At 37.9% G+C, this 27,862-nt stretch overlaps 2 protein-coding genes and 1 pseudogene across 8 annotated transcripts in view; 1 reads left to right on the forward strand and 2 right to left on the reverse strand.

Moving 5' to 3' along the window:
* USP50 (ubiquitin specific peptidase 50) overlaps window positions 1-13,097 on the forward strand; it is a 40,653-nt gene extending 27,556 nt beyond the window's left edge. For all 4 annotated transcript variants that reach the window (XM_004471547.4, XM_071214196.1, XM_058294207.2 and 1 more), the window contains one exon: window positions 12,816-13,097. In XM_004471547.4, the coding sequence (XP_004471604.2) occupies window positions 12,816-13,007 (192 nt within the window). In that variant the 3' untranslated portion in view covers window positions 13,008-13,097. The remainder of the gene's footprint in view (window positions 1-12,815) is intronic.
* Window positions 7,305-10,749, reverse strand: LOC139438197 (palmitoyltransferase ZDHHC7 pseudogene; annotated as a pseudogene).
* A 920-nt stretch (window positions 13,098-14,017) lies between the features above and the next one.
* USP8 (ubiquitin specific peptidase 8) overlaps window positions 14,018-27,862 on the reverse strand; it is an 87,730-nt gene continuing 73,885 nt past the window's right edge. For all 4 annotated transcript variants that reach the window (XM_004471548.4, XM_058294202.1, XM_012530235.4 and 1 more), the window contains 10 exons: window positions 27,241-27,825; window positions 25,640-25,726; window positions 24,294-24,374; window positions 23,622-23,884; window positions 20,037-20,249; window positions 19,362-19,572; window positions 17,913-18,149; window positions 16,620-16,762; window positions 15,050-15,182; window positions 14,018-14,896 (listed from right to left, as the gene is read on the reverse strand). In XM_004471548.4, the coding sequence (XP_004471605.2) occupies window positions 14,711-14,896; window positions 15,050-15,182; window positions 16,620-16,762; window positions 17,913-18,149; window positions 19,362-19,572; window positions 20,037-20,249; window positions 23,622-23,884; window positions 24,294-24,374; window positions 25,640-25,726; window positions 27,241-27,825 (2,139 nt within the window). In that variant the 3' untranslated portion in view covers window positions 14,018-14,710. The remainder of the gene's footprint in view (window positions 14,897-15,049; window positions 15,183-16,619; window positions 16,763-17,912; window positions 18,150-19,361; window positions 19,573-20,036; window positions 20,250-23,621; window positions 23,885-24,293; window positions 24,375-25,639; window positions 25,727-27,240; window positions 27,826-27,862) is intronic.

Genomic DNA, 27,862 nt, shown 5'->3' on the forward strand with positions numbered 1-27,862 from the left:
TACTCATCCAAACAAATGGCACATATATGATACTTATCTCCTTTCTTGAATTTATATACAGGGAGTTTAAGCTGATCTTTACAAAGTCAGTTTCTTCTAGTTTTGTTGTCTGTCCTGGACACATTTTGTGATCCTTCTTCATATGTGAATTAATCTTTCAGGGAATTAACTGATGATTCACCAGTAAAGACAGACGGAATGTCAATTTTCTTTAACATATCAACTGTACTTACTCTCCTTTGATCACATGCAAATTAGATAATCAGAATGAACATTGTGAGGCATGGCGGCCTTGAATCCTGCTCTCTGTGCATTTAAAACCTTTATATCAAATTGCAATCAAGTCTTCTAATTAACACAATCCAAGTGCCAGATGAATTATCTTTTAGTGGTAGATGCACTATAGGTTCACAGGCATTCTCTGGTTTTGAGTTAATCAGAAAACCCTTTAAAGCTTCTGCCAGAAGTCTAAAACACAAATCTTGCAGGAAGATCATCAAATGTCTGAGATGCATTTTCAAAAATATTATACTGGAAGCCTCTTGCTCACTTGCTGCATCACTGAGAGAGAAGCCACCTACCGAGACTTAATGACTGAATATCTGCATTGACCCCCATTTTCTTTTTATTAGTTATTCATTCTTATTATATTTCCTCTCCACTTTCTTTAGGTTTATTCTCTTATATTTAAATCTGGTGCTTAGTTCATTAATATTGTCTGTCTTCAAAGATAAGAATTAAGGCTATGCATGCCCCTCTAAAGCACCACTTTTGCAGCCTACCACCTGTTTTCTGTAAAGCATTTCAAACATACAAAATAGAGGACAATGTAATGAACTCCCCATGTATCATTAACAATTTATGACTCCTTTATAATATCAACCCATTCCCCTTCCCACATCATATTATTTTGAAAGATAATCTGAGACATCATGTCATCAAATATGTTTGATAAAGTATTTTTATTATAGTTTATGTTATTTATTTCAACCTGGGACCTTGTATGTTGGAAGCTGACGTTCAACCACTGAGCTACACCAACTCTATTTCTAAGTATGTTAAATTTACATGATTATTTGTTCTTCATTCTAAAATGTTATTTAGGAATTTGTGTTTTTTTCCCTTAAAGATTTATTTATTTACTCCCCACACCCCTTAACCATGATCTGTTCTGTGTCCATTCACTGTGGCATTCTTCTGTGTCTGTCTGTCTTCTCTTTAGGAGGCGCCAGGAACCAATCCTAGGACCTTCCAGAGTGGGAGAGGAGGTACTCAATCTCTTGCACCACTTCAGCTCCCTGGTCTCCTGCATCTCTTATTCTCTCTTCTTCTGTGTCTCTTTTTGTTGAGTCATCTTGCTGCGCCAGCTCTGTGGTTGGGCCAGCTTGCTGTGGGGGCCAGCTTGCCTTTACCAGGAGGCCCTGGGAATCGAACTGGTGGACCCTCCCATATGGTAGACAGGAGCCCAATTGCTTGAGCCACAGCTGCTTCCCAGGAATTAGTTTTATTTTATTTTTAAAAAGATTTATTTAATTTCTCTCCCCTTCCCTCCCCCCCCCCCCCCAGTTGTCTGTTCTCTGTGTCTATTTGCTGCGTGCTTGTTCTTCTTTGTCCGCTTCTGTTGTTGTCAGCGGCCCCGGGAATCTGTGTCTCTCTTTTTGTTGCATCATCTTGCTGCATTAGCTCTCCGTGTGTGCAGTGCCATTCTTGTGCAGGCTGCACTTTCTTTCATGCTGGGCAGCTCTCCTTAGGGGGTGCACTCCTTGCATGTGGGGCTCCCCTACGCGGGGGGCACATCAACACTGCGCGTGGGCCAGCTCCACACGGGTCAAGGAGGCCCGGGGTTTTGAACCACGGACCTTCCATGTGGTAGACGGACGCCCCTAACCACTGGGCCAAGTCCGCTTCCAGGAATTAGTTTTAAATTTCCATAACTATGAGGTTTACGGGTTTTGGCTTTTTTTTTTTTTTTTTCTGTTATCCTTTTTGGATTAACTAGTAATTTAACTGTGTTACGTTCAAAACCTGTGGTATGTATTGAAATTAAATTAGATTTGTTGAGACTTGTGTATTACTATTTATTAGTTCCCAGATTATAAGCTTGTATTGTTTAGGCTATATTTTTTGTTTGTTTGACAAAACAATTGAGAGAACTGTGTTGATATCTTCGTTATGATGTGAGATTAAAATTTCCCTCTGGTAGTTTTTTTTTTGCAAATCTGTTTTATTAATTGCATAGCAATTTAGAATTTTTATAATCTTTTTGGGGAAAAATTTTTTCACTGTATAGTGACTCTTATTATTTCTACTCCTTTTGATCTGAAAGTCCAATATAGCCCCCTCTAGGTTTCTTTTGGTAATATCTATTTGCCATATTTTTCTTCATACCTTTTTTAAAAAAATGTATTTTTTATTTTTAATTTATTTTCTCTCCCGCCCCCCGCCCCCCCAGCTGTCTGCTCTGTGTGTCCACTTGCTGTGTGTTCTTCTGTGTCTACTTATATTCTTGTCAGCCAGCAGCACCAGGAATCTCTGTCTCTTTTTGTTGCATCATCTTGCTGTGTCAGTTCTCCGTGTGTGCACTCCTGGGCAGGCTGCACTTTTTTCACACTGGGTGGCTCTCATTACGGGGGCACACTCCCTGTGCGTGGGGCTCTCCTACACAGGGGACACCCCTTCGTGGCATGGCACTCCTTGCACGCATCAGCACTGTGCATGGGCCAGCTCATCACACGAGTCAGGAGGCCTTGGGTTTGAACCCTGGACTTCCCCATGTGGGTAGGCAGATGCTCTGTCTGTTGAGCCAAATCCGCTTCCCTCTTCATACCTTAAAATCCAAACTTTTCCAAATTCTGAATATTATAATAAAGTACAGAATTATTTTAATCTAGTCTGTCAGTCTTTGTTAAATTAATACATTTCTATATTCTTCAGTTAGCTATAAAACTTAGATTATTTTTTGTCTTTTGTGCTTTATATTACATTCTCTTTTTCCTATATAACTTTGGAAGTTATACTTTTCATTCTTTAGCAATTACCCTTAAAATTTCTCCTTCAGAAGTTGACTTAAAGCCTAAAATCAGTATTCCCTATATTCTCTTCCCATAAACAAATGAAGGACCCTTACATTATAACTCTGATCACCTAACTACTGTTATTGTTTTCCAGCATTTTGTTTTTTCTTACATGTCTCAAAAGTAGACATTATTTATCATGGTTTTAACATAGTTCATCTTAGTTTAAATCTGCCCCAGGGTTTTTAACAGTTTCTTTGCTCACACATTCCCTTTTTAAAAAATTTTTTTTTTCTTGTGGTAATATATATTAACATAATAAAACCTCATTTTAACCATTCTCAAGTACACAATTCAATGGTATTACATTCACAACGTTCTACTCACCATCATTCATTAATAAAATATTTTCATCACCCTAAAACAGAATGTTTGTACTCATTTAGCAATAACTCCCTAATTCCCCCACCCACAACCAAGATAACCTGTCATTTACCTTCTGTGTGAATTTTCATATTCTAGCTATTTCATATAAGTGAATTCATACAGTATTTGTTTCCAACTTATTTCTCTTAACACAATGTCTTCAAGGTTCATCCATGTTGTCATATGTATCAGAACTTCATTCCTCTTTAGAGCTGAATAATATTCTAGTTGTACGTATAGACCACATTTTGTTTAGCCATTTATCTCCTGATGGACACATTGGTTGTTTCTAGTTTTTGGTAATTGTGAATAAAGCTGCTCATGAACATTGCAACACACAAATGTTTGTTAAAGCTCATGCTTTCTTTTTCACCATTCCCTCTAATATAGCACTTCTTCCTTCTGTATTCAACTTCCTTTATTGGTGCAGGAGACATTTCGGTACACTTTTCAGTGGGAGTCTGTTATCCAAAAGTCTTTCAGTCTTTTACTGAAAAAAAAGTCTTCACTTTCATTCTTGAATGATAATTTATCTAATTTATACTAGATTAGTATTTATTATTTTTCTTTCTTTTTTTTATAAATTACAAAGCTACTTTTAATACTTTGGGATGAGCCCCACAGGAATAAAAAACACTGGGAAGGGGTAACCCCCTCACACCAGAAGTGGCCCAGGGGAAGAGAGGCTACCTGAGGGCAAAGGAAGCACAAAAGGGGACCCCCCTGCAGGCTCAGGGAAGAGGGAATGCCTTGGTGCTGGGGGCCTGTGAGCACTACAGGAGGAAAGGCGAGCGTGGTGGGACTGGCTCCAGGCGCACAGGCGGAGGGCAAAGAGGGTTGGACACGAAGCCACAAAGCTACTTGGGTTGCTCCTTCTTCCGCCTTTTTTCTGCTTCTGCTGCCTGATCTCCGCGTCCCTTTGCTTGCAGGCAGCAGCAGAAAGCCTGTCATCTCGGCGCTCTTCCTTAACCGCGTCGCTCTGCTTTCTCTTACTCTGGTGGGCAAGCTCACGCTGGCTACCGCGGGTCATAGCTTCGGCAGCAGCTCTTTCATCATTTTAAACTACTGTTTTCTAGTTTCTATGACTGGCACTGAGAGGTTCTACTCAGCAAGCTGTCATTCTTTTCTTGGTAATCTATCTTTTCTTTCTGGTTGCAATTCAGAATATTTTCTTGTGCTCTTGTCCTGCAGTTTTATTTTTATTTATCTTTGATTCATTACAGTTCCTAAATTTGAAAACTGTTTATTCCCAGTCATTCATTTTGCAGCCATTATTACTTTGTTTTTCTTTAAGAACTGTCAATTGGTTACTTTATTTCATGTAATAGTTACATTGAAAAAAGAGGTCAAAAGTAAAGTATACTTGATTTGCACATACTTACCAAGTCTCACAGAATTCACAACCACTTGTATGATTTTTTAAAAACTGATAAACAGAATATACATATGAAATGCCTCACATTAAGCCCAATACACAGGTCCAACCCAGACATTAGATGTGCAAATGGATATGCAAAACAACCTCTGGAGGCACTGTGGTCCCGGGGATCACCCATTGAATGTGTCATTTCTCTGGTCTGTAAGTGGTTCAGACTCTCATAGTTCATGCAGTTCTGCAGTATCAAAATTTCAGAGTTTTGTTCATTTGGTTACTGATGGGTATCAAGCACATCCCTTTGATTTTTTCATCAACAATGGTTAAAAACCCCCGATTAGGAGAGGGGGCAGATTAAAAAAAAAAGTTCAACAGATAAAACAGGAAGGGCATAATAATCATGAGGGAAACACCCATTATTTTTTGGTGTGGGAAGTAAAATTAAACGAAGATCTTTAGAATCTGGGTGTAGATTTGTTTCTTGGTACATCTGGCCAAAAAATAGACAAGCCAGGCAAGTTTAAGGCAAGGGGAGCTGTTGGCTTCTGGCCTAATTTTAAGCTCTGCACCAAGGTTCTTATGTTAACACTTGGGGGCATGGGTAAAGGAACAAACAGAAATGAAATCCAGAAATCAACCCAGCTCTTGTCCTTCGGAATATTCCTCTCTGCTTTATAACATGTCTTCCTACTGTCACCTAAAATCGAAATGCAAAAGAGTTGCCTCCAGTACAGGGTATATAGGGTTCCTATATCATCCCAGTGATCTCAAAAAGGTAAATACCTGATTTCTTCTTCTGTTCACTTGCTGAGTATGCTGTAGCAAAGTATTATGGCCATAGCAAGATTCCATTTTTCTCTTAAGAACTGCCTTGTTTGGCTGGCACAACAGAAAGAAAAAAAATCAGTGCTGAAGTCCTTGTGCACCAGAGATTTTAAAATGAAACTAAAAACAGGCAACGGCCCACAGAGGACCACATGGGAACAGTTGTTCTTTGGATCAAGGACACCTTCCGATCTGCAATACATTAATGGCTACCCCACCCATTGCAGCTCTCCCCCTCTTCCCTGAAATATTGGTTTCTAAAAAATAGCTTCTTTGCTGTACATGGCCATTAAATGTTATATTGTCTAAACAACATTGCCAATTTTAAACTACACTATGCATACACAAACACCCACATGAGACTTGCCAAAAGGGTTGAGGGGCACCTCTCTGGTGGCACTGGGACCTGCAAAATAAGTCTAAGAGAATAATCAAGACCAAAAAATGTATTTCTAAGTAAGCACGCCCTTTTTGTGATCCAGGGGGAGCCCCTACTGAATCATTGGGGTAGAAACTCCCTGAAGCACAAGTCTGAGAATTCTTGTTCACAACATTTTCTTTTTCCTTCATCATTGAAAATGCAGCTCAGTACAACAGTATGTTAATATCCCATGTAAGGGAAACGGGACTTTGGCCCAGTGGTTAGCGGGCGTCCGTACCATATGGGAGGTCCGCGGTTCAAACCCCGGGCCCTCCCTTGACCCGTGTGGAGCTGGCCATGTGCGCAGCGCTGATGCGCGCAAGGAGTGCCGTGCCACGCAAGGGTGTCCCCCCGCGTGGGGGGAGCCCCACGCGCAAGGAGTGCGCCCGTGAGGAAAGCCGCCCAGCGTGAAAAGAAAGAGCAGCCCTGCCCAGGAATGGCGCCGCCCCACACTTCCCGTGCCGCTGACGACAACAGAAAGCAGACAAAGAAACAAGACGCAGCAAATAGACACCAAGAACAGACAACCAGGGGAGGGGGGGGAAATTAAATAAATAAATAAAAATCTTAAAAAAAAAAAAAATATCCCATGTAAGGGAAGCGGACTTGGCCCAGTGGTTAGAGCATTCCGTCTACCACATGGGAGGTCCGTGGTTCAAACCCCGGCTCTCCTTGACCTGTGTGGAGCTGGGCCCATGTGCAGTGCTGATGCGCAACTAAGGAGTGCCCTGCCACGCAGGGGGTGTCCCCCACATAGGGGAGCCCCATGCACCAAGGAGTGTGCCCTGTAAGGAGAGCCACCCAGTGCAAAAGAAAGCACCAGCCTGCCCAAGAATTGCGCCGAGCATACATGGAGAGGTGACACAGCAAGATGATGCAACAAAAAGAAACACAGATTCCCAGTGCTGCTGATAAGGATAGAAGCAGTCACAAAAGAACACACAGCAAATGGACACAGAGAGCAGACAACTGGGGGGGGGGGGGGGGAGGGGAAGAGAAATAAATAAAAAGTAAATCTTTAAAAAAATACATATCCCATGTAATATCCCCAACAACTCTTACAAAATGCAAAGTATTCTTAACAAAAATCCTAACTGTGCAGGAAGATAATGACATTTGATTTCTTTGTGTGGCCACACACCTTTCATTATTGGTCCAGGTGGAAACTGATTAGCGCATCATCCAGGTATTGGTTTGGAAAAGCTGCCATCTGTGACTATAAATATATAAAATTCTGTTTGCCGCCAACAGTGGCTTTGTGTAGGTTCGGTTTGCCCTTGGGTAGAATTGAGGCATCGATACCCTTTCAGGCCCCAAATAAATCAAGTCCATCACCAAGTTCCAACATAATGAGAGGAGTCTCAAACAGAGAACTTGGGGCCTCCTTTCCACGTATGCATTTGCAGTCACTTGAACCAGAACTTATGAAGGGATTCATCCAGAGGAAGGAAGGGGGCCTCCCAAAGACAGATTCCATCCCTTCCCCCTAGAGTTTCCACTCCCATGTTAGCGTCTCACTTCAGTCTCCCAATCTCCCTTTCATTGTTGCATATTGAATGGATCTGGGTGCTAAACAACTGCAATGAACGAGAAAAACAGGATACCCCCCAAAGCACAAGATCAACGGGATTACAGTTACTGGTGGTGAAAAATCACTGCATTCAGTCCACTGCCCTCAGACACAGGAAATAAACTGAAATCCACAAAGAATTAGAGCATGGACTGAAGACAGAGCTATGTACACAGTAAAGAGCACAAAAAACCTCTGGTTCTTTTCTCCCACACATTTTGTTCACCTACAGGCAGTGATGATCCATTTTCTGAAAATATCTTGTGCAAATACTGCAGTGGTGAGTACACTTGGGCTTGATGCAGAAGCACTTTGGGCACCTATAGATCATTTTGCTAGGTTTCAGCTACAGACTCTCCATGTATTCTTTGTGACATTTCCTTTGAGTACTGCTCCAGGGTTGGCGAGCATCATTCTCAGGTGGGAAGAAAGAGTGAGGATCACTAAGCGGTTAAAAATGACTCCCGTTGATCACGGAGTACAGGAAGTCTTGGAAGGCAGCAGCATTACAAAGTTCACCACGAAGTTTGCATAGATGACCAGCAGCCTTGTCATGATGGCACAGACCATGTTGCCGCCTTCCTGGATGAACCAGACCCAGTTGGCCGCATCAACCTTGGAGGAAGAGTCATAGTTGTCACCGTCTGCCAGGAGCAAGTGGTGGACGACCTCTCAGAGCCTGTATTCTGACAACTGGATGGTTCCCTGGACTCGCTCTCACAAATTACTTCTAAATGTTACTTGAGCATTTGTCCCTTTTCTTCATGATCTTAAGATGCATGCTGTCCTATGTGATAGGACCCGACACCCGGGCGGCGGCAACTGAAGCAGCCAAGGTAGAGATGCATCATGAGGCTGTGCTCATGGCTGGACCAGCGTGAGGCCAGCAGTTGGGCTCTCTCTTGACTGGCCAGTTGCAGAGAGCAGCCGCCAAGCCAGGACCCAGATCCCTGACAGGAGAGCACAGCCACTCCCATTATAATTTATATATATATATATATATATATTTTTTTTTTTTTAAGATTTTTTATTTCTCTCCCCTTCCCCCCATCCGACCCTAGCTGTCTGTTCTGTGTGTCCATTCGCTGTGTGTTCTTCTGTGTCCACTTGCATTCTTGTCAGCAGCATCAGGAATCTGTCTCTTTTTGTTGTGTCATCTTGCTGCGTCAGCTCTCTGTGTGTGCTGCACCACTCCTGTGCTTTTTTTGCACAAGGAGGCTCTCCTTACGGGGTGCACTCCTTGCACATGGAGCTCCCTTATGCGGGGGACACCTGTATGGCAGGGCACTCCTTGCGCGCATCAGCACTGCACGCATCAGCACTCCACATGGGTGAGCTCCACACGGGTCAGGAGGCCCTGGGTTTAAACCGTGGACCTCCTATGTGGTAGGTGGGTACTCTATTCATTGAGCCAAATTGGCTTCCCCATTATTACTTTTTAAAAACCATTTTTAGAGCAGCTGTAGGTTTACAGAAAAATCATGTACAAAGTACAGAGTTCTCATATATTCCCTACTCAATCATAGTTTCTCTAGTACTAACGTTTTGCAGTAGAGTACCTTTGTTAAAATTGATGGAACAATATTATCATAAATATACTATTACTATAGCCATAGTTTACATTGGGACCACTATGTTGCACAGTCCTATGTTAGTTTTTAAAATTTTTCTCTTGGTAACTTATATACAGCTGAAAATTTACCATTTTATCCACTTTCAATTACATAGTTTGATGGTGTTAATTACACTCACAATGTTGTGCCACTATCCATTACCAAAACCTGTTCATCACCCGAAAAAAAGTCTGTACACCAGTTAAGCATTAACTCCCCGTTCCCACCAGCTGCTGGTAACTTGTATTCCAGTTTCTGACTCTATGCATGAATTTGTATATTCTATTTGTTTTATATAAGGAAGACTATACAAATTTGTCCTTTGTGTCTGGTTTATCTCATTCAACACGATGTTTTCAGTGTTCATCCATGTTGTATCATGCATCAAAACTTCATTCCTTTATATGGCTAAATAAGATTCCCTGCATGTATATACTACATTTTGTTTATCCATTCATTGGTTATGGACACTTTGCTTCTACCTATTGGAAATTGTGACTAGTGCTGCTGTGAACATAGATGTGCAAATATCTGTTCAAGTCTCTGCTTTCAATTCCTTTGACTGAAATGAAAATTCCATAATAGAATTGTCAGGTTATATGGTAATTCTATAGTTAGCTATCTGAGGAACCACGAACTGTTGTCCACAATGGCTATACCGTGATCAGCTTTTCTATTTCTGCAAATAAGGCTGTCAGAATTTCATCGGGATTGCGCTGAATTTGTAAACCACTCTGGATAGAATTGGTGTCTTAACAATAGTCTTCCAATTCATCAACACAGAACATCCTTCCATTTATTTAGATGTTTTTTCTTTTAGCAATATTTTTTAGTTTTCCATGTATAAGTCCTTTACATCCTTTAATTTGTTTCTAGGATTCTTTTAGTTGCTACCATTATCATTTTTAAAGTTGCCTTGCTCCCATACTTTCTATTCTCTACTTCTGAAACTTCTACTAGATATATACTGTATCTTCTAATTCAGCTTTCATGTTTCTTAACCTCTGACACATATTTGCAGTCACTGCTGCACTCGGGATAATGTCCTCAGTTTGACTGTTACGGTTTATTCATTCTTCAATTCTATATACTGTTAAATTTTCCCACTAAATTTTTAAATTAAGCATCATATTTTTTCAGGAAGTTCTATTTAAGTTAGTTTTGCTATTGGCTCTTATTTCTATTATATGTCTTTAATAACTTTATAATCTATCTGATAATTTTATTGCCTAAAGTCTTTTGGGGGAATTAATCTTGCTCTTTATTGCCTTCTCTTACTCATGGTGAATTTTTTCCTTGTGTTTGGCAATTTTGAATTGAGAGCTTCCCTGGGTTTTCTATGTGGGTATTCTGTACATGAGTTAAATTACATCAATCCAGAAATTTGTTTCCTTCTGCCAGGCACTCCGAAGATACTTATCCATTAAATCCACAGCCTGAGGAAGCATGTGTTCATTTGAATCCCAAACCTTTGAGAAGGCAGGTCTGCAGTAACAAATTCCCATTAATGACTTTTATTCTTTGTACCCAAAGCCAGGCTAAGACGAACACGAGTTTATCCTTTCACTAAGAGTTAATTTCTGATCCTTTCATGGATCTCAACTCAACTCTTCACCTATCTTGAAAGTCCAGCTATACTTCCAAGTATAACCATGGTGTTTGTTTTTTCCTTATTTTTGTTTATTCAGAACATCACATCCTTATATGAACACTGTACTGCCATCATGTTTTGTTTTCTGCAGTCACATTATATCACTCTTATGGGCACCATTTTATACATAGGGAAGTTGACATGTCAGTCTGAGGTCACATGGGAAGAACCATGCCCACAGCATGGCCCTTTAAAATTTTAGCTTTGGGATATTTCTACAGGTTACAGTAAGAGAAGGAATGTGGAAGATGTAGGTCTAAAGAAATATTTAATAACCTCTTATGTGCTAACTTTACAATAAAGAGCTATCTGACAATGGTGCTATAAGACAAGTCAAGTTTTAGTATCCCATTTTAATAGATGGGGAATTAAAGCTCAAAGGTGTTAACTTTCCCTTGTGTCAATGTGTAATATTAGAGCTGAATTTATAAAATCGACTCATTCAACTGATTTTATAAAAATCCAGTTTCTTCCTTTTGCATTAGGGGTTGGCAAATTTATACTGTAAAAGGCCAAAGAGTAAATGCTTTGCAGGCCATATGGTCTGTTTAATGCTGCCATTATGGTGTGAAGGCTAACAATGACAAAACCCAAATGAATGAACATGGCTGTGCTTCAATAAAACTACTATTTATGGGCATTGGAATTGGAATTTTATATAATTTTTAGGTGTCACAAAAATTTATCTTTTTTTCAAAAACTATGAAATATTAAAACCATTTTTAAGTCTCATTTTTTCCTGCAGGTCTAGAAATTGTTCATATTTCTTTATTTACTCTGTTTTCTTGGGAATTCTTTTTATTTATTTATTAAAGATTTATTTCTCTCCCCTCCCCCCCCCATTGTCTGCTGTGTCCATTTGCTGTGTGTTCTTCTGTGTCCACTTGCGTTCTTAGCGGCACTGGGAATCTGTGTCTCTTTTTGTTGCGTCATCTTGCTGCGTCAACTCTGTTTGTGTGCGGTGCCACTTCTGGGCGGGCTGCACTTTTTTCGTGTGGGGCAGCTTTCCTTGAGGAGCACAGTCCTTGTGTGGGGGGCTCTCCCCTATGTGGAGAACACCCCTGCATGGCACAGCACTCCTTGCATGTGGCAGCGCTGCGCGTGGGCCAGCTCACGCTGGCCTGACACGGGCCAGGAGGTCCTGGGTTTGAACCCTGGACCTCCCATATGGTAGGTGGATGCTCTATCAGTTGAGCCACATCCACTTCCCTAGAACCATTCTTAACTCACAGGCCATACCAAAACAAATTATGGGCCAGATGTGGCCTGTGGGCCATGGTTTGTCAGACACCCATGCTCTATGCAATACCCCTTTCCTGGAAGTGAGGTTCTCTAATACCTTAGTTTCATATAGTCCTTTATTGGGTTATGAAAGACATGGTAAGAGGAGAATGGAAGAGGTTCTTTTTTGAACCTGAGGTGATTGACGGGGTAGTTGTACAACACCCACCAAGTTGTACTATAGCAAACCGCAACTGTTAAATGTCTTTTTCTAATGTTAAATGTCTTTTTTGTGTCTTTGCCTGTCATTAAAATTAGAGTATAAGTTCACTTAGATAAAATGACTATCTTTTTGTTTATTCTAAAATTTTCTTTAATGTTTAATATAAGTCTATGTACTAAGTGCTCAGTAAGTATTAACTGATAAATATTTGTTATATGCTGCTGCCAAATATTTCATTCACAGATTCTGTAAAATAGTCAATGGGCATAATATATAAGCAATTCCAATGAAATGAAAAACAATTTAGTAATCAGCCTATGAGTTAGTTTAACAAAACTATTTTAAATTAGTTTAAGAAACTAAATTAGTATAAGGGACAACTATAAAGGAATATTGCTTGGCCCTACCTTTTTTTTGTTCCAGTAGTTAGAGCATTCACATGTGAATACTAAGCCTGATATTCCTTCCTTCCATAGAACCACTTTGGTGATCTGGATGGTGGCCACTACACTGCTTTCTGCAAGAACTCAGTTACCCAGGCATGGTATAGCTTTGATGACACACGAGTCAGTGAGATTCCAGATACTTCAGTTCAAACTGCTACAGCATATCTCCTGTTCTATAGCTGCCAGCCCTTTTCTATACCAATACAAAAATGCAAGAGCTAGGAAAATAATGTTTTCCAAAACCTACGGAACAAGCAGTCAGAAATTGGCAATTAAGTTTTGCTTTGTCATTAAATTCTTGCATCACTAACATTTTTAAGTCTTTCTGGTATATTATGTAGCTTTTTATAATAATGAAAATCTTAGCAAAGATGGTTCTTGGCCCATTATAAAATGTAGTGTGAAAATATTATAATACTAATGGTCTCCCTGGGAGCCTTCAAAGCACTGCATATTTATATTAATATATGGAGTTCAGGTTTCAGGATCCAGTGTTTATTAGGGTGGATTTCTTTCATAAAATCTCATAATTATATATGTATATAGTATATATATGCACAAATTATTTTCCAAAGTTTTTTCATGGAACGGTTAGACCAGAATAATTTTTGTTCAAATGACTCCCTGAGCTTAAGAGTGTGATTTGAAAATATTTCATCTAGAAAACAGTTTAGCCAAAAAGATAAAACTCTTAGATTAATAGTAGAATATGAGAAGTTGTCACCTATACAATTCAATACTCATCCTTTTGTTTTCTCCTTGATTAGAGCCCACTAATAGTGGTGTCTTTCAGAATCATTTTTATATGAAGTGTTTTTTATTGACTTCATCATAGGAACTGAGTCCCCTGAGGTACATAATAAATTCTCAGCTTCTCTATCCATTTTAATACACTACTTTGTAAAGATGTGGTTCCAAATTCAGTTCACTGTGCAATCATGACTTTCATTCCTTTTTACCTGAATCCTAAGAATTCAACTCTTGATAGAATGACTCTGAGTGCTAAGTTATTATATCTTACTTTGACTTCCGAGAACCATAAGTGCCATGTGCAGTTCCAGTTCTAATGTCAAGCTGAAGGAAGACAGAATTGAATCCTGAGGCAAAAGGATAAAATAAACTAAATTTTAAGTCCAAGGCAGCAAGACAAAAAGTGCGCGTATGTGTGTGTATAAAACCTATGGTTTTACTGTACTATATCTGTCAATGTACCATTAAAGACAGAACACTTATAGGGTTTTAAATTATTTATTATTAAGATTTTAATGTAGATGGAAATGAAATTCTCATATTTAAAAAATTAAAGAAAAGTTTTGTTTTTTTTTAAATAAAGATTTAGTGCACAAATATAGCCCAAAGCCAACAGAAAAATAGCTTTGCCCTGTCATTTCTCTAAGAAAGCACTGCAGTTACTCAGAATAGGCAAAGAAAAGCAATCCTCTGAGTTCTAGGCTGCACAAAAGGACCACATATTATACTATGTACATTGATTTGATGTGCAAGTGTGCAATAAATATATCACATACATTCCTATCTGCTTTACATCATTCTAGAGTATTCAGAGTATGTCAAGCTGGGATTTAGAAATGTGAAAAGGCCATAACAGTGAAAAGGAGAATAAAAGATATAATGGGTTTTAGACCAGTAGAATAATAATGCTTAACTAGATAATTACTTTTATTTGGGAGCAGACTAAAAAAGTTGTTTTGAAATAAATGTTACCTGTAAAGGATTCTTACTGCAATACTTCTTAGATGTTGTTAGTTTTTGATAAGAACACTGATCTAAAATATATGCAGTAACACAGCACTCACTGTTCTGGAATTCCTCTAAAGGCCAGTTAAAGCTATCAAGTATCTTTAAGCAATTCAGGAGCTGTGCTGCTATGCCTCTTCAAAGACAACACACTTACTACCTACTTCTCCTTATGTGGCTATGTCAGTTGTTCGTGGTCCCAATGAAGTATAAAAGAGGATATAAGCAGCTGATGATTTCACAGAAGAAATGGAGATATCAGAAACTTCGTGATCATCAAACTTAAACCACCGCTGTCTTGCTGCATTTTTACAATAGGCAGTGTAGTGGCCTCCATCCAGCCCACCGTAATGATTCTGTGTCAAACAGAAAATCAATACAAACTGAATTATTATTAAATAATTTCAAAGTTTTATGCAGTTCTTACTCTCCTAAGGGTAAGGAACCACTTGAAACTCTTGATTTTATAGTCTGTTTTGAAAAAAAGTATATTCCAATGAGATACTTACTGAAACAGAAAACAGGTTATATTTTTTCAAATTGTTCTTCGGACCAATAACATAATGTGACAAGTCAAGACTTTCTAATGGGAAGTCCACAGACGTCTGTAATTTTTGCTTCCACCTTCCATCATAGGAAAAACTACAGAGAAAAATATTAGAACGATTATACTGACAGACCAAAGAATGCACACTTATTTATTAATAAACAATCAGGATTTTTAGCCAGGATCATAAATCTATTTCAAATACAAAGACTCAGAATTAAGAGTAATGGTGGGACCTAGTTAAGAGATGTTCTTTCACTGTTATTTTACAAATGCATACATATGAGGTGCATAGATATGAAATCACTTGCCCAAGGTCACACAGGCAGAGTGGCAGAGGAAGGACCACAACCCTGCCCCTTGACCCGCCACAACTATTAGATGGATGAGTCTTCCACAAAGGTAAAAAGGTGTGACAATCTCTTTGAAAACCTGCATGTCTGTAGGGTAGGCTAATCATAAGAACACAGAGGAAAAAATAATAAGGACTACTCTAAATTTAAGCTTATAAATTTGGGGAAATTTCAAGTTAAGTATGTTAATAATTAAAATAAGACATCCCATCATTCTGGCATACTCTGCTGTTACTTCAGAATTATTTTTGTAAAATCTTGATTTTGAGCCATTCAAGTTTTTAGATATTCCTCTAGAATAAAACGTAGTATTAAAAATTTTAACAGATGTATACCTTCACAGTACTCAAGAGGAGGAAAATGACAAATGGCAAAACAAAGCTTTTGTTAAAAAATTTTATGTGAAGAATTTGAACAATGTCAGTATTAAAACTAACAAGTAACTGCCTACGAATCTCCAATATTACAAGATAAAACAAAAAATTAAAAACTTTATTGAAACAAAAATAAAACCTCTAAATAAAAAGAAAACTTTCTTTTAAAAAGTTTTTCAAAAAATCTACTCGAAGTTATCACTCTACAGATACATTAAAGATGAATCAGAGGAAAAGATCGGGAATATGCTTAGAACTCTGTTATTATTCCTTCTACTACTATGGGGCCAGATCTTTTTTATCAGCTGGCAAATTCTAGACAAAACCATGCTTGAACTCCACAACAGCATCAACATATTTAATATTATCTTTAAAATTACACTTAAAAAAAATCATCTAATTCATTTTCGGATCATGATTAAATCTTTTTTGTTATGTTTAAGTTTACTATTTGAATGATAAATTTCATCTAATAATTTGTTAGAATTATACTGTATAAGTTGTTTTTATACATTTCACTTGATGTTTTGTAAGGATTTAAAATTTTTGTATTTGAAATGAATTATTCAGTCTCACTGATTTTTATAAATGAAATTACATGAAATTGTGGTGTTGTCATTTTGCTCTGGTATTGCAAAACTAAGGGGAACATAAGCTTCTGCCTTATTCCCTCCGATCGATTATAACAAGATAATTTTCCTCTCTGTTATGCATCCTTTACAGGCAGTACAATATAATGTAAATAAAACAGGACTTAGAATTCCTTCCTCTCAATTTAACAGTTAGAAAAATTTGTCCCTTTTACCGTTTCAGGTGCACTAAAAGCACGGGTGGCAACTTCCAAATTTCAATCTTTTTTAGAGAATCCCGTCGAGCTCTGCAATGACTGCAGTAAAATCTGTTGTTATCTGTGAGTTTTTCTTCTTTGGAAAATAATCTAAGGCAATCCTAAATGTGGACACACAAGTAGCAGATATTCATTAATTCCTTTTTTCAACACAGTATCATTGTGTACCTCTATTCAGTAAATCACTCTGCGAGGCTCTAGTGATACAAGAGTTAACTAGAACAGAACAGTTCCTGCTTTCACAAAGTTTATGATCTAGTGAAGAATGCAGACAAGTGAACAGATACAATAGACCATTTTACATACTATGGTGATGGGAAAAAGTACTGTGTCATGAGAGCACATGGAAAAGACCCCTAATCTGGATTTGAGGAATCAGATAAGACTTCCTGGAGGAAATAACATCTGGAAAAAGCTGAGCGAAATGTATCAGCAAGATATGTAAATTACGTTGTGACTAATTTACATGCCATTTATCTAATACTCCCTGTAAAGCAAGGTCTTGTGAAAAGGAGACCTAAGTAAAATGCTGACCCTGTATGGCAGGCATACAACTTACCAAATCAACTTTATTTTTTTCCTAAGATTTATTTTTTATTTATTTCTCCTCTCCCCTGCCCCTCCCCCACTGTCTGCTCTCTGTATCCATTCACTATGTCCATTCTTGTCAGTGGCACTGAGAATCTGTGTCTCTCTTTGTTGTGTCATCTTGCTGTGTCAGCTGTGTGTGTGTGCGGCGCCACTCCAGGGCAGGCTGTGCTTTTTTCGTGTGGGGCAGCTCTCCTCGAGGGGCACACTCCTTGCGCGTGCGGCTCCCCTATGCAGGGGATGCCCCTGTGTGGCACGGCACTCCTTGCACGCATCAGCACTGCGTGTGGGCCAGCTTGCTACACGGGTCAGGATGCCCTGGATTTGAACCCTGGACCTCCTATGTGGTAGGCGGACACTCTATCAGTTGAGCAAAACCCACTTTTCCAAATCAACTTTTAAAACTTTTAAAGATACAAACTTTTAAAAACATATTTATCAACTCTGAAAGAATATTTACTAGAAAAGTGTCAAAAAAAAAAAAACCACACCCGATTCTTTCTAATATATTTAAGCCTGATTAAATCAATTTATGTATTATTTTTACCTAAGATTTTTATAGATGAATTGCTGAAATAAATTGATGAATAAAGTATACACCTTTACATGCACATAAATACCTTTTTTAGCCAACTAATCATTTTCTCTCAATCTTAAACTTACCTGTAATGTACATTTACTTGTTGATGCTAGTGGTAGAGACAAATACATGAAAGCCTCAAATGTCCTAGACTTTTTGTGACATGTGAGGCACTGTACTGTGGATTTAAATTGACCCTGAAAAAGTGCAACAATAATAGATTCATTGAGCTGCTTGTGTTTCTGCCAAGCATGTTCTGCTGCTTTAAAATCATCAAGATGATCATTATTTTCTTCTTTATGTCTCTTCCGATTATCAGCCTGGAAATAAGATCAATTAAAGTCCATATTAATATTTCAGAGACAACATTCAGAAATGAAATAGAATTAAATTAAAAACAAACACCTTGCATATTTAGAAACATGATCTTATTAAGTGCTACGAAGAAACAATTCTAGCAAAAAAAAAAAAGAAAAACCCTTTTTTCAAAAAGTATGACTTTTTGAAATTTCTTCACAATTTTTTATTAAAAGGTTGAAAAGTCTGGTTTTAAAACAGAAGACATCTCACATATAACTGGTAATTAGGGCTAAACACCTAGACAGATGTGATTTTCTTTGCCCTTGCCTCATAGATGGAGATACACTCTTGTACGTTCAGATACACAAAAGCACATATTCAGCAGTAAAAAATGGTATTCCCAAAGGTATCTGAAAGAGAGATGACAGCTTGGTGCTAAAAAAAAAAAAAGCTGTAGTATACAAATGGAGAGTGATCACTTTGGTAGAGATACACGCCTTAAGTCTTCATATGCATCACTGGTTACATGAAGTAATTATTATTTTAGAAAAAAGTATAAGAATAAAGTTATGCTTTATAAACATATAATAATTAAGATGTTCGGGCTCATCTAAATCCATAATTTGAAAAAGTCATGTATTTATGATTTTACTTTTACATACATATGGGTCACAAATAGAATATCTCCAATGACTATTTCAACACTTGCAAATTTCTCAGTAATAAGGTAAGAGAAGCTGTTAACATTTTAGTTAATAAATACAAACTTCATATACTTCTTTTGAGATATCAGTCCTATGAAATATATTTGTTTTATAGTTCCATGCCTCAGTACAAAGTCATTAGATTTGAATATACTAGCTGGGAGCAGGTGTAGCTCAGTGGTTTGAGCACCTGCTTCCTACCTATGAGGTCCCACGTTCAATCCCCAGCACCTCCTAAAAAAACTATAACAATAAAACAAAGATATCTGAATATACTAGCAATGAACAACATTTATATTGCTATAAAAATGATTACAACAGCTAACATTATTTAGTATTAATAAGTGCAAGGCTAAATGTTTTATTATTATTATTGTATTATTTTAATGGCCAACATTTTGAGTCCTGATCATATGTCAGGTCCCATGCTAATAATAATAATAATAATAATAAATGTATTGGATATTAAAATAAAAAATGATTACAATGCTAAAAACCTTTGCCACTTAGAAAAATCAAACTTCTTACTTTATTGAGATCTTCATGGAGACCATCCATTAGGAACAGAAGCAGTTCTTGTGAATCTTGCTGGCTATATCCTGCAAATTGGTCATTGATCTTCCCAATGGTGATTTTAAAATCTTTCGGACTGATATACCTATACTGTCCTGTCCATAAAGCTTTCATAATTATACCAAATTCTTCTGCCACTTCTCCTTTATGCCCCAACAAATTTGACCTTTGCAAATAAAATGAAAGTTATAAAAAAGGCAATACAGGAAATTTTCAAAAGTTAAGGTACCAAAAAAAAAAAAAAGCTAAGGTACAGTGCGTTTTTAATGTCAAATTAACCCTATACTAAAATACTTATTTACATAGTTTTATGACAAAATATTCATCTGAATCTTACTTTTATACGACATCCCTCCAACTTCCTCCTCCTAGCTGCCAGGAGACATACTCCTACTCATTAATAGGTTTCAATTTATGACAGTGAGGTTTTTCTTACTCTTGCATTGTTCCTTTCCCATCTGTCCTTTACTAATTAGAGAAGGCTTCTGTCTAAATTTTCTTTCTACATTTTTCCAAGAGTAAAGATATTTTACCCTCTCAATTTGAATTCTCTAGAACTAGGTGAGTTAAGTTAGTGTGGTTAGATAATCCTTTTAATATTATGTTGCAAATAGTATGAAATAGCTTTACCTATTAATATCATCCTGGTAACAGTTTCGGTTGAAATAATCAGCCAAATGTGGAGCATTACATAGGCACTGCAATATTGAGTTCATGTAACAAGTATTTCCTAAATTACGAAGCCCAGTGAGAGCTGGTCCGGATCCTCCAAAAACAGGATTTAGGTTCCGAATCTGAGAAGCGGAAAGCCTTGAGATTTCAGCTTTAGGGTAGCACAATGGCCTGAGGAGGAAAAAATGTATAATATATCTTAAAATGAAGAGCATCTGAATATAAGGTGCATACTATAAGGAAACAAACTCTAGCACTTGTACTGTTAATAAGTTAACTCATAAGGTACCAGGCCTTACAGAGTAGTATCTAGTTAGTACCTAAGTAATGATGATTGTATTCTGGGACCCTCCAAAGGAAAAAAACCTTCTAATCTCTTACATGGGTCCATGGTTCTTACAGATACCATGAGATAGACTCTTTCATTTGTCATGAACAGGGGACTCTAAAAGTCTCTTTCAAAAGCCTATAACTGGTCTCAGCAAGTTTAGTACTAGTAAATGTCTGAACTCTACTAGAATGCAAAACAAGTTATAAAAAAAAATTACCGGGTGGCGGACTTGGCCCAGTGGTGAGGGCGTCTGTCTACCACATGGGAGGTCCGCGGTTCAAACCCCAGGCCTCCTTGACCCGTGTGCAGCTGGCCCACGTGCAATACTGTGCCATGCAGGGGTGTCCCCCGAGTAGGGGAGCCCGACGCACAAGGAGTGCGCCCCATAAAGAGAGCTGCCCAGCACAAAAGAAAGTGCAGCCTGCCCAGGAATGTTGCCGCACACACAGAGAGCTGACACAACAAGATGACACAACAAAAAGAAACACAGATTTCCGTGCCGTTGACAACAGAAACAGACAAAGACGATGCAGCAAATAGACACAGAGAACAGACAACGGGATGGGGGGAAGGGGAGATAAATAAATAAATAAATCTTTAAAAAAGAGAAATTACTGTGGAATCGATATCAAAGGAGGCAGAAGCTATTTGGGTGCTTTTGCCCAGATAATAGAACTGTGCTGACAAATACAGTAGCCATTAGCCACAGGTGGTTATCTGAATTTAAACTAAAAATTTCAAATTCAGCTTTTCAGTTGTTTCAGCCACATTTCAAAATAGCCATATACCATTTTGGACAGCACAGATTCAGAACACTTCCATCATTACAGAAAGATCTATTAGACAGCACTGGACTAGAAAATGCGTCTTACATTTATGATACTTAATGTATTTGATTTATATGTGGAACTTCTAGAACTGCTATAGGATTAAGGAAAATATTAACTGGTAGAATTTTTTCCTTTTATTTTTTATCCCTAGCATTTCTCCACACCTAAAAAGGACTACTGAGAATACACTAAACTATATTTCAATCAGCTTTTCTTTACATTTGCTTAGGTACATGCACTCATGTGTACCTTCTCTTAATACATATCAAAATATAACTGCCAATGAGATAATCTTTAATAGACTGCCAAATTAAAGTTTTTAATAATGATGATTCAAGAAGGAATTAAATCTCACTAGTTGGGAAGTGGACTTGGCCCAATGAATAGGGCTTCTGCCTACCACACCGGAGGTCAGCTGTTCAAACCCTGGGCCTTCTTGACCAGTGTGGAGCTGGCCCACGAGCAGTGCTGATGCACGCCAAGGAGTGCTGTGCCACGCAGGGGTGTCCCCTGCATAGGGGAGCCCCACGCACAAGGAGTGTGCCCTGTAAGGAGAGCCGCCCAGTGAAAGAAAGTGAAGCCTGCCCAAGAATGGTGCTGCGCACACAGAGAGCTGACACAAGATGATGCAACAAAAAGAAACATAGATTCCTGGTGCCACTGATAAGGGTAGAGGGGGTCACAGAAGGACACACAGTGAGTGGACACAGAGAGAAGACAACTGGGGGGGGGAGGGCAGAAGAGGAGAGAAATTAAAAAAATCTTTAAAAAAATCTCACTAGTTTGTATAACAAGTCCTAAATCTATAACTATATTTACAGAATTTTTAAAAAGCTCCTCCAAAAAATTAAGTTTCATACTTGTTAGGGTAAGTTCTCAGGAGGAAAAAATACCAAATACTTTCTTGGGATGTGTAATCAAAAGTACCAAAAAGCTTAGTTGGAATTCCTTACCAATTAAGAGTGTGTATATTTGAAGCAGTTTGCTATTTATTAATTCCAAAAAAGATATTTGATTATGTTTTTAAACTGGTCTGTTTCTCTGGGTGTGATACCCTTTGACTGCATTAGATTCAGCTGAGATGTCTGATTAAATTAAGATTAGGGCTTTGATTCATCCATGTCATTAGAGCGCAACTCTGCGATGAGTCACAGCCCCCCTTGGGCTGATAAAACAGATTCTCACACGGAAGCAGACACACAGAAGCAGAAATGTAAGGAGAGAGAGACTCCACAGACACAGCCTGGGAAGAGAGATGATCCTGATAACCTACAGCTGACCTTGTAAAGGTAACAGAGCAGATGAGCCCAGAAAGAAACGAGCCCTGGCGAAGAGAGAGAAGTCTTATGCCAGTCTATAGCTGAGATAGGAAGAAGCTGGGACCACAGAACCTTAAGAGGAAGGAGGAAGGCTGAACCCTTGCAGACATCACCTGTCATCTTGCGTCAACATGTGGCAAAAGACTTTGGGTGAGAAAGTACCTTTTATGATCCAACCTTGAGTTGGACTCTTTAGGGCCTGGTAACTGTAAGCCTCTACCCCAAATAAATACCCTTGATAAAAGCCAACAGAGTTCTGGTACTTTGCATCAGCACCCCTCTGGCTGACTGATACAGTATTATAAATGGAAAAACAAACCCAATTATTTTTGCTCCCATCTATCGCCTTTCCCCACCCTCAAGTAAATATTACAAATGACAGACTTGAAAATGATCTCATAATTCTTTTAAGCCAGGGCATTAAAGGATTAAAAAAGGGTTGGGGGTGGGGAGTAGGAAGGGGTAGGGGGTGAAGGAATGAAACTGGAATACATCTAAATGAAATACTGTTTGGAAAAACTTAAACGAACCTATTGATTATTACTTGTAAAAACAGAACATCAGAAATACAATGATGAATAAAGGAACAGAACAAAAATTAAGGCTGATGCACTACAATGTTTGTTATTTTAATACATATGGTAACTTTGCTCCCACAGCTTGGGGGACAAAAGCTGGGAATATGAGCACTGTAACAAAGCAAACTCAATAATGCAGCAAATCATGGTCCTCCAAGGGAGACTGAGAGACTATAGGAAGTCCATGAAAAACTTCTATGTAGTCTGTGGCATGCTTCCTCAAAATACAACAATGCATATACTTTTATAGCTATATTAATACTTATGATAATCCTCTCTGGTTTTTAAGTAAGTACTTTAGAGAAAATCCAAGCACGTTTTCTCTTTTTTTCTCTTATTTTTTCTTATTTCTCTATTTTTTCTAGTAACAAAGATTGGAGAGCCATCCACAGAAATTTCTGATTGCCTGACATTAATATGCTAATATAATTGGAACTGAAGTTCTAAAATATAGCTTATTCTAGTTCAAGTAAGGATAAACTTACTTGTTTTCCCGATTGACTGTTGGAGTTACAGTTGGCTTCCTCTTCTCTTCCTCTTGAATAGCCTGGGTTATGTCTGGGGAGGAGTAGGAGCGCTTCAGTTTGGAAGGTTCCCTATCCCGCTCAGTAGGAATCTGTGGCTTAACTTTATGAGTTGGAGGAGTGGAAGGAGGTGCAGATGAAGGAGCCATTTCCGGTGGATACATATGAACAGTGTTGGTGGGTGAATGATAATAACGAAAGGTTCCAGTGATTGGGTCAAGAAACTTGGATGGAAAAGTAAAATTAAAGAAACATGTCAAAATAGGAAATGATCATTAGATAAAGTGAAAATCACTCAAAATTATTCCATTGCTGAATTTACTTTTGCATAAAAATAATTTAAGTATAATGGCAGTAAGTACTTCTATGATTAAACTTCCAAAGAAATACAGATTTTTAAGAAATTAAGTTATTTCTGAATAACAAATGCCAAAATGCTCATATATTCTAGCAATCATGCCAGGTTGGTTATTGAGAAATCTAACCATGCTGTAATTAGGGAAAGGAGCTATGTCCCCTATAATGAAGAAACTGAATTGTCTCAATTAAGGAATACATAAACAAAAATAATTTGGGGCAGGGGAGAACCACAATAACCATCTTATTTATTTCTGTGCTGATTTTTACTTTTACCTTGACCCATCCTGAAGGCAGTCCTGGTACAATCCTCCCCATTTCTTCACTTCGTGCTCTTGTCAAAGGCTCTCGTTGAGCCTAGTTAAAAACACACAAACAAAAAAACAATTTCATTGCTCCAAAAAGAAAAATTCTTCTAAATTTTTTTGTGATGATAAATGCACAACACTGTGATTATATTAAAAGCCACTCACTGTAAACTTTGGACAGAATGTATGGTATGTGAATATATCTCAATAAAACAGCTTTTTAAAAATCCTACTTTTCAATTAAATTGTGCCACACACTAACTTAAGCTACTTGTATGAAAGAGCCAAAAAATCTTGCCTTGACTTCCTTTAATATATATTTTATACAACAGGTGTTAAGATGAAGATCTGTATATGTTTTTGTCAAAGTTACACCAAAGAGAACAGAGTGTGTGCACAAGCTTATAATGATGGTGGATGGTGGGGTAGAAAAAGATGGATGGTCTTAGGTGGGACGGTGATGGGGAAAAGGAAAACTTGATCCAAGATTAAATAGGAAAGGCTATAAAATACACATTACAACCTATTCTAAATTTTCTACCTGAAGTTATCTTGCCCTCTATCAAATCATCTTCTGTGTTTATTCATTTCATAAAATATTTATGAAGTTATATAAAACAGACCAATATAGAGGCACTATCACCAATAATAACAACACAAGATACTCCACCGTATTTGTTACTAATATCAGACACAAAAAAGTCTGATAATAAACCACCCAATTTCTATCTTTAAATTCTCTGTGTCTTAAAATTTTTACATTTATGGGAGTGGGTGTGGTTGAATGCTTGCTTCCCATGTACAAGGTCCTGAGTTCATTCCCCAGTACCTCCTAAAAATACACACACACATTCAATTAAACACAAACATGTAATAAATAGAATCTATGTGGTGGGAAAAAATTCTGTCAGAGAGAAATGGAACATTTTGGGTACCCACATGCAAAAATATGAATTAAGATCCTTAATCATACCATACACAAAAATTAACTCAATGACTTATAGGCCTAATTATAAGAGATAAAACTATAAAATTTTAGAACACATGGCTTTATGACTTCGAGTTAGGCAAAGAGTTCCTTAGATACAATACCTTATTTAAAAAATGTTGGATTTCAACAGAAACTGTCATCAAGACACTATTAAGAAAATGAAAAGACAAGCCAAAGATAGGGACAAAATATTTGCAAAGATCCCCTTCAGAGAGTAGTGCTCAAGATAGAGGACGTCAATATGATAAAGATAACCACATGATTATAATACATGTTTATTTCCCAATCCGTCCCCACCCCCTGTCCCCCAATGAACTACTTACTTTATTTCTTTCAGTATCCTCTGTATTCTCTCTAAAAGTTCCTGTCTTTAGAATTCCACTTTCTGGATGTCCTTTAATTTTAACAGGCTGTAAAATTGTTGAAATTTCAGAAGTGACAGAAAACATTAACTTTCCCCCAATACAGATCCATTGCTAGCTAATTCAAACAAATCCATTAGACTGAAAGTGCAAAAGGTCTCTGAAAATTTTATTCCATTTTATCGTCAAATTCAAAAAAGATAAGAATGATTGCTCTATAAATGCACCACTTCTCTAAAAAAGAAAAAAAAAATCAAAATGTCCCCTGCATAGGGGAGCCCCACACGCAAGCAGTGCCCCCCGTAAGGAGAGCTGCAAAGAAAGTGCAGCCTCCCCAAGAATGGCGCTGCACACACGGAGAGCTGACACACAAGATGATGCAACAAAAAGAAACAGATTCCCAGTGCCGCTGATGAGGATAGAAGCAGTCACAAAGGAACGCACAGCAAGTAGACACAGAGAGCAGACAACTTGGGGGGGGGGGTGTGGGAATAAATTAATATAAAAAATTAAAAGAATAAGAGAATGTAGAAAAAATAGTTGACATATAATAATAATCAATGAATATTTAAATTGTATCTTAAATAAGAGCACACAAGTTCAGTCTCTGAAGAACAAAGCTAGATGAGTTTTAGTGAATGGGCTTCATGTTCTCAATTTTGAGTGTTTAGAAAGTTTTTTGCTGGGAGCTGAGATTTTGAAAGTTGAGTTTGCAAAATAAGTGTTCCTTGGATAAGTGCAGCATTACTGAATTATTAATTTTGGTAATATGTCTGAACTGCTGCTTGAGAAATATATAACTGTTCCTGTTGTTATAGGAAACTTTCCAGAGTTCAAAAGGAAAAGACACTGTAACTGCATAAAGGAGGGAAAAAAAATTAAAAGCATGATATTAGTAGATTAAAAAAAGAACAATACAAAAATACCCCCCTAAAATTATAAGAATCAATTTTGGGTCAGAGGCAGGAAAAAGTAACATTAACTGGGCCATTGCCAATATTATTTGAACAGGTGAAATAAGATAAAATGATTAAGACCTGACAAAAACTCATCATGCACCAAGATAAATGCTGGGCCAGTTAAGATGATATTGACTTTGGGAAGCAGCTGTGGCTCAAGCAATTGAGCTCCTGTTTACTATATGGAGGACCAGGGTTCTATTACCAGGACCTTCTGGTGAAAAGAGAAAAAAAAGAAAGAAAAAAGGTGTCCCAACCTGTGCAACATGGAGAGGCACAGGCCCTGGCACAGCAAAGCAACGCACCAAAAAGATGACACAACCAGATAGGAAAAAAAAAAAAAAGATATTGATTTGGACATATTCTAAACATATATTTGGCACCTAACTCCTCCATACACAAAAAGCAATTCTATTCCCAATCATTACATAAATGTTTGTCAGTGGCCTAAAAGGAGAGAACATGAACAAATGTGGACAAATCACCGCTAGAAATGTATCACCCTTGAAAACTGCTGTTTAAGTAATGGCATTAGTGTTACCATGCTTTTATACACATTTCATTTCACATAGTTGGCAATTTGTACTGTTTGTTTCAACGTACCTTGCCTGAACTTGACTCTCCTGTCACAGATGCATGGGGCACATCTCCTGTTGACCTCTTCTGCACTTCTGGTGTTGGACACCTTTTCCCCCTATCTTCCACAGATTTCTTGGCATCAGTAGTTTCATGTTCACTTTTACTTTGTCTTTTTACTCCTGTTGTTTCTTTGTCCCTCTTTGCTGAAGATTCTTTATCTTCTTTTTTAGCCTGTTCACTTTCTCTTTCCTCCATTTCTTCTTTTGCTTTTTGTTGTTTTTCTGAGATTTCATTTTCATCTGCTTCTTGTTTCTTTCTGGCTTTTTGTTCTTGTTCTTCCCTTCTCAGTTTCTCTTTCTGTTCCTCTAGTTGCCTTTCCCGAAGTTCCTTTTCCTGTTTGTTTTTCTCCATTAGAAAAGCAGTTTCTGCATGAATATGAGCCTTCTCTTCATCTGTTAACCTGGCAGTTGCTTGGACAAATACTGGCTTTGTGGAACGATCAGGAACAACTTTTCCATCCTGAGGAGACTGCTGCTCATGATCTGTATTTTCAGAATTTATTCTATGATCTTCAGGCAATTTGACTGCCGGTTTTTTAGTACGATCAATCTGGATTAAAAAAAAAAAAACAGAGCACAAACACGTT

The sequence above is a fragment of the Dasypus novemcinctus genome, chromosome 3, assembly GCF_030445035.2.
Source record: "Dasypus novemcinctus isolate mDasNov1 chromosome 3, mDasNov1.1.hap2, whole genome shotgun sequence".
In the NCBI taxonomy this organism is placed as follows: domain Eukaryota; kingdom Metazoa; phylum Chordata; class Mammalia; order Cingulata; family Dasypodidae; genus Dasypus; species Dasypus novemcinctus.